The sequence below is a fragment of the Macaca mulatta genome, chromosome 4 (assembly GCF_049350105.2).
Source record: "Macaca mulatta isolate MMU2019108-1 chromosome 4, T2T-MMU8v2.0, whole genome shotgun sequence".
Classification (NCBI taxonomy): domain Eukaryota; kingdom Metazoa; phylum Chordata; class Mammalia; order Primates; family Cercopithecidae; genus Macaca; species Macaca mulatta.
Genome location: NC_133409.1, coordinates 171,547,429 through 171,560,845, shown reverse-complemented (window position 1 = coordinate 171,560,845; position 13,417 = coordinate 171,547,429). Strand labels below are relative to the sequence as shown.

The following is a 13,417-nucleotide window of genomic DNA, read 5'->3' as shown; positions in this document are numbered from 1 at the left end:
CTTGCACCCCTTTTCCTTCGTTCTTCCTTTAGGGTGAGCCACCCGCATGTGCGGTGCCCTCCTTACACTTGGGAGGCGAGCATGCGCAGTGTGTTTAAGAAGTTGTATTCATGCTCATCTGAGGCTTTCTTCCCTTTTCCAGTGGAATGCCCCCGAAGCTCATACTCTACCATTTTGTCTTAATGCACATGCTCGAGCCCATTTACCCATTTCCTGAGGTTTCATTGGAAGCTACTGGTTACCAGTTTCAAGTGTTTTTATCCTTTGGAAAATTGCCTTTCCCTGGTGCCTGTGACCAATTATTTTAGTGTGACAACTGCTGGACCATCACCTGATGGTCACCTGACATTCCTCTCCTGCTCCACTGCTGACAACTTACCTAGTGTAACAATTTCTACAGCTGCTGGTTGAGCAGAGCTTAGGTGTACACCCTGTTGAGACTGGAGTGTGCCACATCTGCTTGCTTAGTGTGGTTGTGCCAGAAACCGGGTGCCACTCTGTGCTGCTATCGGTTCTGTGACTGCCAGTGCAGAGTACAAGTGTCTGTTGCCCTTCACATCTGGCCTATTCCCATATGTTAGGGTCAGCTCACTGCTACCACTGAATCTGTTTTGGGACTCTCTGACAGTTTCTTCTTCCTTTCTAGTTGATTCTTGCCTCAGAGATAAGAAGGCAACCTTATCTTTATGATGCAAGGGATTCCCTTCTTTATCCTTTCCAGAGTGATTGACATCCTTTGTCTTGAGAGGAGAGCCCTGCTCCCATGCCCCTGGGTATGTCCTAGGCACTAATAAGGCAACCATAAAATACTTGTGGGAAATGGGGAGGAGTCTGTTTTCTTATTCTTCAGTTGCTGTTTTTTTCTGTGTTATCTTGTGTTAAGTTTTTATAATTGCTTTTGTTGTTTCTGCATTCAACCTATAATTTGATGATATGAATGGTACCTCATATGCTTTGTCATAGACAGGGTTTTAAACAGGTACTCAGGTTTAGCTAAAGCACATAGGAAAGGTAGAACAGAGCCAGATTCCAGAGGGCCTTGGAAAGCTGTCTGGGAAGTTTGGGCTTTTATCCTGCAGGTCATGGAAAACAAATGGATATTTTTGAATGCAGTTGGCAAGGGACAAAGCAGTTCAGTGGTAAATTTTGTTTTATAATTGAATACAGAATTAATGTATAGAAGCAAGAGAAAACCCTGAAAGAGCAGGGACCTGGTCTGTCTTCATCACTGCTCGATCCCGAAAAATAAAACGGTACCTAGAGCATAATTTATACTCAAAACATATAGGTTGGATGGATAGGAGGAGTGAGAGAGGAAGAGAGGGAGGAAAGGAAATAAAGAAGAGGGGATAGGGAGAGAGAATAAAGAGGAAGGAAGAGGAATTAAGAGGCATTAACTGTAATCTATACTTGAGGCCAGGTTCTGAACTACAATAATGGCCATAGGTTGGGAAGGAAGGAGTTAATGTGAGAACTATACAAAGGACAAAAAATCTGAATTAGTTATTAATTGTGGTGGCATAACAAAGAGATATGAAAGGGGCTGCCAGGAGTTTTTGACATGGCCACTGTTGTAATTGTGGAACCATTAACAGAGGAGAAGGAAGAAGGAGCAGCTTGTTTGGAAGTTTAAGTGGTATGTGTGTGTATATATATGTATTTATTTGCATATATTACTGTAAAACTTTAAAGAGAGCATGAGAAATTGAATTCTTCCATTTATCTCTGATGATATGTGTGTATATGTAACCCATTTGCAATTCAGTCAAGAATAAAGTAAGCCAGTGATTTTAGAAACTGCAGTGTTATATTTTTAAATCCTTAAAAATATAAGTCTGACACAATTTCAAGTAAAAATTTGTGTGTGTATTAGCAATAAAACATTTAATTTTTTTCTGGCTAATTATCTGACCTGCAAACAGGTGAGTTAGGAAAACTAGCCAATGTGAGTAGTGATATTTATTTTCTTAATACAAGTTATGAATACTAGTGCACTCATAGCTGTATCTTCAGTTTAGTTATTGATTGCCAAATATCTATATTCAATAAGATGCTGCTGACTGAATATAGTTACATGTTCATTATATTTTGCTACTTCTTAAATTTTATTTTGAAACCAGAGTGATTTTTCATATAGTATTTTTAGTTAATACCAGAATTGGGAGAAACTTGTTTCTATATAATGTCTAATTTTAGCTGTTTAATTTTAGCCAGTCTAAAGGTGTAAAGTAAGTTCTCATTGTTGGTTTAATTTGCATTTCTGTGATTATTAATGAGTTTGAGCATCTCTTCCTATGTTTATTATATATTTAGGTTTTCTTTTCTACAGATGACTTCTTTATATTCTGTGGTTTTCTTTTGGTATTCTTGTTTCCTTTTTAAATTACAGATATTTTTATATATTAGAGATATTGACCTCTGGTTTTGGACTTTGCAAATAATTTATCTCAGTCTTTTATCAGTTACCTTCATCCATGATATCATTTACAGAGCAGAAATCCTTGATTTCGATGTGATCAGCTTAAAGAGTTTTTGCCTTACGGTTCATAAAGATTTTATTAAAGAAGTTATCCTCCATACCAGTGCCAAAAGATATTCTGATATATTTTCTTCCATTAATTTTACAGTTTTTCCTTTTGTATTAAGGTCTTTAATTCGCCTGTAGCAGGAATTGGCAAACATTTTTGTAAAGGGCCAAGTAATAAATATTTTAGATTTCTCAGGCTACTGGTCTCTGTCACATTATTGAGTTCTGCCAAGGTAGTGCAAAAGCAGCCATAGACATACGTAGATGAATGCACATGGCCTGTTTCAGTAATGCACATGGCCTGTTTCAGTAAAACTTTATTTCCATTTACAAAAAAGGCATCGGGCATTCAGGCCATAATTTATCCTCCATATAGAGTCTACCTTTGTTTTAGGTATTAGATAGGATTCTATGTGGTTTTTTCCCCCACTGCCATATAGTAAATCAGTTTTTATCATACCATACACTTAAAAAAATCATCATTTCCTTACTGATTTGTAGTGCTACCTTTATTGTATATTACATTCTCAAAGTACAGGGATCTGTCTCTGAACTCTATTCTGATTCATTGGTTTTTTTTTTTTGTCTATTCTTATAGAAGGGTCACTTTTTTTTATCCCAGTAGTTTTGTGGTATATCTTAATATCTGTCAGGAATAGGTCCCTCTTGTTGCTTTCCTTTCTCAAAGTTTATAGCTATTGATGGAGCTTTATTCTTTCATATAAATTTTAGACTGTGTCTATGGGTCACTCAAAAAGTATGATAATGATTTTTATTAGGATTTAACTGAATATAGAGGATAATTTGGGAAGAATTGGCATATTATATCACCCAGGAACATGTAGTGTATCTCCATTTATTGAGATCATCTTTTATGTCTCTTATTAGAGTTTAAAAATGCTTTTCTCAATAGGAAGTTTGTATGTTTTTTATTAAGTTAATTCCTAAACACCTGTTACGGCTATTGTGCATGGATATCTTTTGATTACATTGTTTAGTTTTATTGGTGTGGAGAAATACTATTAAGCTTTGTAAGTCAGGTTTATGAAAGATTAACAAAAAACTGGTTCTTTGGAGAGATAAGATGAATAGACTGCTGGCAAACTAAGAAAAAAGGATTAAGGCAGAAGAGTAAAATACAGAGCATAATAGAAGAAATAACTAAATCTCAGTAATGAAGATAGAGAATTATAATAATAAAATAGTTTTATGAACAGCTGTACCTAAATATAAAATGTCAAAATTGACATAAGTGGAAATAGAGAAAATGTGAATAGGAAAATAATTATTTTTGCCAATTGCAATATTACAGACCCTTCTTCCAAAAAAACTCCAGGCCCAAAGGGGTTTACAGGAGAATTCTACCAAACTTTCAAGAACAACTAGTTCATATTTGATCCAAGTTACTGCAGAAAATAGAATAAAAGCTGTGCACAGCTTATTTGCAGAGGTCAGTGGAATCTTGTTGCTGAACAAGATGAGGACTACACCAGAACCTTAGGAACTGCTGTTCTTGGGATGCAAAAGATAATTCAATGTCAGAAATGAGTGCAGCTGTATTTCAAGAAAACATTATTGATGAATACTACAATCAGAATTTCATATAATTTTCATGTATCATATAATGTTATTCTCTGGATTTTAGAAAATCACTTTAAAAATGTGAAAACTATTCTTAGCCTACATGCTGTACAAAATAGGTGGGTGGGCCAGATTTGTGGATTGTAGTTTGCCAACCTCGATCTAACTGTGCAAACGGATAGAATGAACATATTATTAAAACTAATTATTCCCTTATCCTTGTTCTATTTTTTTTCTGTTTTTCTACCCATAGCTCTTTATGTCTCTTCACACTTAACCTTTATGATATGCTTGCTTTTTTTTTTCTTTTTCCATTTTAGAGATAGGGTCTGGCTCTGCTGCCCAGGCTGGAGTGCGGTGGCACACTCATACCTCACTGTACCCTTGAACTTCGGAGCTCCAGTGATCCTCCCAACTCAGCCTCCTGAGTCGCTAGGACTACAGGCTATCATTTGCTTTCTGTCAGGAAATACGCAGGGCAGATCACATCACTTTTTATTGGAATGCCCATTTGCAGGCACTTTTATATTGTGTATCAGTGTTTTCTGTCTACTGTTGACTCTTCTATTCCTCTTCATCCTTGTAGTTTTGTATCTTTTACTCACCTTCAAGTCATCTTGGCAGTATTGCTTTCTCCACTTCATTTGGGATCTTCCCTTATGTCTAATTGATTGTGTTGGCCACTGTTCATAGTGGCAGATCCACATGTATTATTTATTTCAAGCACCCTATCCCACTTCTTTAAATGCCTGCATATATTATAGCCTCATATCACCATGAAAATAAAGATCTTAATGTATTCTTTCAGCTAGCTGTTGTTCAGCAAGACACCCTAAGGAGAGTGAAAACTAAAGAACAAACTGGATACTTGTTAAAACAATATATAACTTCATATAATTGTCAAAAGATTAATATCTAGACTATATATTTTTAAAAAACCCTGTGACTTAAGTAAAAAGACAACCCAGTAGAAAAATGAATAAAGGACTTAAGCATTTCCTAGAAGTAGAAATCCTAATGGTTAATTATATGTGAAGAGAAACTTAATCACATTAATTGCCAAGGATTTATAAATTAATCAGATAGATAATATGTCTTACTCACTAGATTGGCAAAAAAATAAAAAAAAAAATGGATATCACCTGCCTCTGAGGATATGGAGTAACTGAAATATACATTGGTACAACTAATTTGGAAAAATAATTTGGCACTATCTAGTCAAGTGGAAAAGGCCCATACCACAGGGCTGAGCAATTCCGGTTTTACCCGTGGATCATGGAGAAACTCTTAATTGCATGTGTGTGCTAGGGGTCGTGGACAAGAACAGGAGCAGCGTTTGTGATTGTAAGGGACTGAAAACAAAGTAATGTTGTTGGCCACAGAATGGATAAATAAATTGTGGTATATTCATACTTGGAATTCTGTATGGCAGTGAAAATGAATAAGTTATAGCTGCATACAAGGAATATAGTTATTTCTTATTATATTCCATGATATATTTGTGCCCTGCTTTTTTAAATCAAGAATTTATTTAACTTTTTCATTATATACCAATATTTTTGTTTGAAAAATAGGATTGAAAGATATCCTGGCATTTAAAATGAAATATCTTTCATATCCTGACATTTAAGATGAAAGTTTCTTGGAATTTTAGGGACATTTCAGGCAAGTTAGGTATAGAAGTTAAGTTAGATTTAAAAAATTTTATTACGTGAGTAATATATGATTATATTCATTATATAAAACTGAAAACATTGTAGATAAAGCAAAGTCCCTTTTGACCAACACTCTCAAACTAGTGCTTTTCTCACAAGCAAGCCCTATTTTCAGTTTGGTATATATCCACCAGATATTTGTTGATGCATTACATTCACTCATACATATTTACATACATACATGCATACATACACACATACATATGTATGTATGTACTAGTAGAGAATACGTATTGTTTTATGTTTTATTTTCTTTGTTACATAGATGATATGTCTAAGTTATTTTTATTTCAGTTCATACAGATCTATATTTTCCTTTTGAAATTGGATGGGTTCATGGTGTGGACTTCATATAGTTTATCTCCAACTGATGGTGGACATTTGTTTTTGTTTGGTTACAAAAGTGCTGTATTGATTATGTGTTTATGCATGCGTATGTGTGTGTTTATCTTCTAAATACTAATCATCAGTTTGTTTTGCATATAGCAAATACTTTCCAGTCTGTTCCTTGATGTGAAACCTGTATGGGTTTTACTATTTTTTTGTGGTCTTAAGAAGATCTCTTTTCCTAGGATCATAAATATAATTATCTTACATTTTAAAGTTTAGATATGTACTTTTGTTTTTAACATTTAGTTATTTAATCCATCTGAAATTTATTTCGGGAATGGTGTGAAGCAGGGACCTAAATTTATTTTTCTGAAATGGCTACCAGTCGTTCCAACACCATTTATTGAATGCTGAATCACTGATTGGAATTATCTTTATCCTTTACTACTATGACAACTGCTAGCCAAAATTTGTTGAGTACATACTAGGATCATCCACTATTTTAAGCACTTGACAAGTGTCATCTCTTAATCTTCATGCCCACCCATTTTACAGTTGAGGAAGCAAGGCATGGGAGGCTAAGTGATTGCCCAGTGTAACACAGTTGCTAAGTAGTGGAGCTTGGATTTTAATCCAGGAGTCTAGCTCCAGAACCCATGCTCCTCACCTTATGTAAGCATGTAACGTTTGAATTGATACATTTGTTTTCCATTTCGTGGCAGCCTGAGCTAGTAATTGCTTTGATTTTCCCCTTCTTGTGTATCCTGATTGAAAACAGTATCAGAGGGATGGAGGCCAAATGGTGGTTTTTAAAATGGAAGATAGTCACATAAATCTAGGATGCATCCAAAGAGAAAGAGTATTACTCTAATTTATTTTAACATAATTTCTGATAACAAAGTTGTAGGATACTTAATATTTTTAAAGAATGTCATCCAGTTCTACAATTTGGATATGTGACCAATTATACAAGTGATTTTATTGTTTGATTAAGTAAATGTTGGTGCTACTAGGAGTTTTGAGATGCTTATTAGCTACTTTATCATTTTCTGAATTCTTTGTTCTCATTTTCACTTAGTATAAATATGAAGTGATAGAATGATTTTGGGATTTATAGCCATACTAACCTGGATTGAAAAATCCCAGCTCTTGTACTTGCTGTATTTCCTGGGGCTAGTAACTGAACCTCTCTGAACCTCTGTTTCTTTCATCTTTAAATTAGATTATAATACTGAGGGGGTGGTATGATATTTAAATATGAAAATATTTTTAAAGTTCCTAGCAAAATACATAGTATATGGTAAGTACACTATTTTAATTTCCTTTTATTTTAAAACATGTATATGAAAGTCCTTGACTTAGGTTAATAATTTTTTTTTCCTGTTTGCATCTCTTACAAAGCAATACAATAACTTTTATTTGGAAGATTTTGGGTGAAGTACAAAGAATTAATCTTTAGCTAATTTTTTTCTAAGTTGACAAGTAAAAATTATATTCGAATTTTCATGACTAGGTTTCAGTCTTAATTGTAATTGTCAATTCAGTATCTTCAGATAACTTCTTTTCTTTTTCTTATGTTCTTTTATCTAACCATTTTAGGATATATAGACAGTTTTGCTAGAAAAATAGTTTTCAGGCCATCTGCATCTGTGAGATGGCGTATTATAATTTAAATGGTTCCTCCTTTTTGGTTCCTAAATGTGCTTTTAAAGTTAGCCACTTAGATACCACATCATTGTGGATGGTCTGTGAAGATCAGATGTTGAATCAGATGGGCACTGAGGTTCCTCATATGCTGAGATTCTCCCGTTCTTGGAAGTGTACGTTACCTAAGGAACCTCACTAGAATAGATGTCAAGTTCATTTTCTATTCTTATTAGACATCAAGATACTAGTCTCCAGATAACTTAGAGTTGGATGGTTTATTTAAAAAGCAATGAACTATTTTATATGGTAGATTGTGAGAATTGTGAGATGGATTAGTCAGGTATTATATTTTACATGACATTTAAGAATTCATATTATTCAAAAAAGATACCTTTAATATTAAAATATTAATTTAGAAATTACATTAAATTATGTTATTTTTCTGCATTATCATTTGTAAGTATCAGTATGTTATGTTGTATGTTTACAAAAATGCTACAGAGGTATAGCTAATTGAATGCCCAGGTGAGAGGTTGCAATAATGAATTATTTTTATGAATGTATTTATTATCAAGTATGGAGCATATACCATAAATACATATCTTTTGGTTCAATAGAAAAGTCTGTTTTTCAAATAAGTGGCTAAGTGTATTATGGTAAGGTGTAACTTTCACCAGTCACAGGGAAAGTTTCTCATAGAAAGTGGATAAAATGAAAAAATACGATGACTTAAGTTTTGATGAAATGAAAAGAGCTCTTAAGGTGCAGCATGCAGTGTGTTATAAAACGAGTGACTGTCCCTTCATTTTTCTCCCGTTTCTCTTTAGGTGCAGCAGTAGCGGGCATTTACAGAGTAGCTGGGAAGAACATGGCCCCTTTGGAAGCGCTGGTATGGGGCGTTGGACAGACTGTACTGACATTAATCATCTCCTTTTCAAGGATCCTCGCTACACTTTGAGGTTTCTGTGGGAATGTCTTACTTCACATAAGGAAACAGATGTATAGATTCCCTGAAAACGGCGTTAACAAGTGGAAGTGAAATTGTGCAAGAATGTGGACTGAGCAGGTCAAAGCATAAGGAAGACCTTGAGCTGTGTGGAAAGATTGCCCTCTGGTGTTCAAGTGATTGCACTACCGCACTGCACCTTATGTGCCTCTGTCTCAGGCAAGGTGCATTAAGACACTATGTAAAGTTACAAGAAAAAGCACCTTGTTTAGCTGCCTATCAGGTTAACATTGGTGTTGAAATCATCGTTCCTAACAGTGTTGTGTTAAGTTACAGGGACGTTTCGAGGTATTGATATATGTGCCAAACTCTTTTCTTTTTGTTAACATTGATCATGTGACAATTTGCAAGCGTAGATGTAGCTGAGTGCTGTGAACATATTTGACATGAATTCAGGTAATGTACTAAGATTTTTGTTCCGTAACACTAAATCCCGTATGAGTGCTAAATACTGAATTCTTTAATATGAGAGAAATTATTTGGTTTTTAATGTTGCGCGTTTCTGGGATTTAGGGCTTCAATATGTTTAGGTATTATTGTTATTTAATTGATGTGGATGATAAGTCTTCTTAACTGAAGACTAGCTCAACCGTTTTAAGAACTCAGAGTAGCTCTATAGGGTGCATACTTTCACTAACTTAACACCCTTTTAATAGCTTCCCTCACGCATACATATTCTGTTTATACAAATTCAGAAACTTGAAGGGTCATACACATTGATTGTAGTTTGTGTGTCATAAAAATGTAATTTGAAAATTTTCTTAAAAATTTTGTAAGAAAAAAGTCTGAAATGCATGTTGCATTCTTTGACCCTTCTAAAGAAAGTTTTTGCCTTGTATCTCACGGACAAAACATCTTTATAACTAGTATCTCAGTGGGATTATATTACGTGTTGCATATATCTTGATTTTTGACAAAACATAAACAGTCTTTCATTCTGGAGTATTAACTGTTTTTAGAGAGTGGCCTAAATTAGGCTCTGGAAATAAAGACCTCATTTGTAGATATAAGTAACAAGTAAGTTATACAGGAAGAGTAATAAACTTTTACTTTGGACATGTGGCAACATCATAATTTTGCTAAGTGAAAACTGGGAAATATAGTAGGTAATTTTAAAATTTGGCAGTTAGTCTCAGCATATCAATACAGTACTGAACGTGTATTTGAGTAATTCATTTCAGTTATTCAGTTCTTGATTTATGATAGGAAGTTATGATTTAAGTTTACTAGAAGAATCTGTGAGGGTGTATGTTAAAAGTGGAAATGCCCTTTATATAAAACATTTTAAGAGGTTCTGGCAATACGTAATTGTAACAGTATAGGAAGTAGGGTTGAACTGGTCTCCTAATGAGATTTTTTTTGGCAACAGATACAGTTATAATGTGCTAACTCAAAGGAGACATTGCAGAGAATGTTAAAGTTAAGGATAATCAAAAAATAACCTGGTAGCCTTGCTGTTTAATCCAATTTGCTGTAAAGGTAGGCCTTGGTTATATTCCATTCAAATTTAAGAACTTTGTTACCCGTACCACTTTTTCTCTAGCCAGACGCAGAATATATCCACAACTTATCAATGAGAAGTTGGAGAGGCAGTACTTTTCCCAGTATGGAAGCCAATTTAGGGGATTTACTAACACTGGCTTGGAAATTTGTTTAAAAAAAATAATAAGCAACTATGCATGGATCTTTGAAGTAAATCTTAAAATGGATTATTTTTATTATGTACAAGCCTGAAATTGTTTTCATGTGTTCTTTATATTCCTGTTGTTTTTACAAATTAAATATAGGCATAACTTTTCCAAGTCGATCTGATTTTTTCTTTTCTGCCAGACTTGAATTGTGTTCTTCCTTTACTTTGGCTATTCTGTGAATAATTTAAAGCATTCATATTCTTCTAGAGGAATTACCAATAGCATGTGGAAATTGTTTCAGATCTACAGAAGGAATACTTACTTTAACATATGGTTATTTTATGATTTAAGAAAGTTATCATGGTAAAGTAATATGGAGCACGATTCATAATCCAAAATTAACGAGAAAATAACTTGGGTACATTAAATGTACTAATGTGTGGACCAAAGAGATTTAAACTCTTGTTTTTACTCTAGAATGAAAGTATAATTGAATGGTTAATGGTTTGTAGAGTGTCCTGCAGTTATCTCATTATCAAGTTGCTTTACATTATGAATTGTGTGTGTATGTATATACTTTCAATTTTAGGGGTTATTTTTGTTTCCTTTGCTGTTTTCAGTTATTTCCATGGAGATTTTGTGCAACTGTCACTCTTTTGATGTTTTGAGATGCAGTTGAATAGTGTGAGTTTATGAATTGTCTTAATAGCTATTTATATGCTGAGATTTTTTAAAAGTTAGTAGCTTTCCTACAGACACAAGAAATGTTTAATGATATATATACACACACATATATATCATTATATACATATATAGAGAGCTGCTATATATGAATACAGTCTACTTGGAAAGCTTTTTTTCAATGAACACTTTCATGTTCTAGTGGAAAATTTGTTCAGTGTAATGATCTTTTAAATAGCTTTGAGGATGTTTGAGAATTTTGAATTTTGGGAAAATTTTCTTCATTTAATAGAGCTGGAGACCCTTGTTTGGGACATGACAAAAGCCCTTATTGATGTATTTGGGTTATATACTTTGTTAAAATTTATATATGATTTAGCAGTACATTTTCTTCGTGACAAATGCAGGAAGGGAGGGAGGATCCTCTATAGTGGACACTCCTTTATTTAAAAAGTGTTTAATAAAATATTGTTTACAGAAAATAATTGTTTCTCCCCAAAGAAAGAACTCCTACATGTCCAAACTAATTATTGTTTAACATACTGATTAAAAATGCCCATAGTTGACAGCTAGTCAGGAGGCCCCAAATAAACTACAAATAATGCTTAAAACTTTAAAAGAAGGAGAACTAGTAGTCTTCCCCATGAGACAGTTCCAAGGTAATACCCTACCTTGCTTAGGATAAACAGAGTCCTAAATGATGGCTCTCTTCAGGGCCTGTAGCTGAATTATTCTTTAGATCTTAATGTTTACCAAACAGTGTTACAGTTTGTTACCCAATATACTTTCTTAGTATTTGCAGCATACATTTCACTGCTCGAAAAAGTATAAGGGTTGGGTTTTGTTTGTACTTTAAATGAGAGAAATAAAGAAATGAGTTGGCCTCTATATCTTGTATTTGTGATATAAGGAACGGGATAATTTGAAATCACAGAATGTTGTGGAAAAGGTCTTTAAAAAACCTCTAATGAAGAAAGTGCAGCTGCCACATTGATGTACCTAGGCTGCCACTCATACACCAAATAATTCTCTTTTGTAAACACTTTTTGTGGATCCACTATGTAAAGTGCTCTACCAAGTGTTTTCTCTAGTAAGGAGTACAAGAATTACCAAGGTGGAATTCTTTACCTTGAGTCCACCAAGAGCTAGCAAGATGATTTTAAATCCTAAAAAGTGTGGGACAACATTTTGCTTCCTGATTTTAGTTGAGAGTTAGCCGGTTTTGTCTCTCCAAATTCTCATTTTCCTGGTTCATCCACTAAATAGAATTTCCATAACTGAGATATCACGGCTGTGACATAGTGAAGAGAATACTAGACTCCAAGCCAGCAACACAGATTGAATTAAGACTCCGTCACTTGTCAACTTTTTGACCTTGAGTGAATCACTTAACCTCTCTGAGCCTCAGTTCATACTCTGTAAAATGTGACTAATACCTCATGTAGTTATTGTGAGGGTTATGTGAGATTGTTTATGAATGGCAAAGCAGTATGTATTTGACAGTAAATGATCAATTGATAGTCTCTAGAATTTTTTTAAAATTATATTTTGCAATTGCATTACCAATTGAATATGTTGTTTTGTAAAATTCATCAATTTTCTTTCATTTCTCTATTTTCCCTACATATACTTTAGGAAAGAAACTAAAAACGTTCTCTTATAATCTTGCTTCATCTCCTTTTCACCTTTTCTTTTTAAAATCAGCAGATCTTTAAGAACCTTTTGTGAATTGGTGGTGGCAGAAATGGCCAGTGCAAGGAGGATTAAATTAGGAGTTCTGTTGACCACTGCTTAAAATAGGACAAAGGTAGAGAGGTAGCCAGCCTTGACTCCTTTACCTAATCCCACTCACTTCCCTTGGATTCATTCAGCCATGTTGATTCATTGACTTTCTGCTATTAGCTAATTATTCTTCTTGAAAAGTAAGAGCGATATATAACCCTTCTGTCTTCTATATGTCTTTTTCTTCTGCTGGCCCTGGGCCTTTGGCTCTACAGTGTAGTTCTAATTCTGTAGAAAAATAGAATGATATTCAGTGTCTACCAAGTCCTTTCTTCCACTGGCCAAGGGTGCTTAAGCCCTAGCTGTTTTTTTGTTTCTTTTTTTTTTTTTTTTTGAGATGGAGTCTCGCGCTGTCGCCCAGGCTGGAGTGCGGTGGCGCGATCTCGGCTCATTGCAAGCTCCGCCTCTAGGGTTCACGCCATTCTCCTGCCTCAGCCTCCCAAGTAGCTGGGACTACAGGCACGCACCACCATGCCTGACTAATTTTGTATTTTTAATAGAGACAGGGTTTCTCTAT

The 13,417-nt window shown here is 34.4% G+C and overlaps 1 protein-coding gene across 3 annotated transcripts in view; it reads left to right on the top strand.

The window, feature by feature from the left end:
* TMEM170B (transmembrane protein 170B) overlaps nt 1–12,006 on the top strand; it is a 39,060-nt gene extending 27,054 nt beyond the window's left edge. For 2 of the 3 annotated variants that reach the window (XR_013416008.1, XM_077998461.1), the window contains one exon: nt 8,628–12,006. Coding sequence is in view for 2 of the 3 variants with exons in the window: in XM_077998461.1 (XP_077854587.1) it covers nt 8,628–8,805 (178 nt within the window). In the remaining variant the exon portion in view is untranslated. 3 annotated transcript variants of the gene reach the window in all.
* The last annotated feature ends 1,411 nt before the right edge of the window (nt 12,007–13,417 follow it).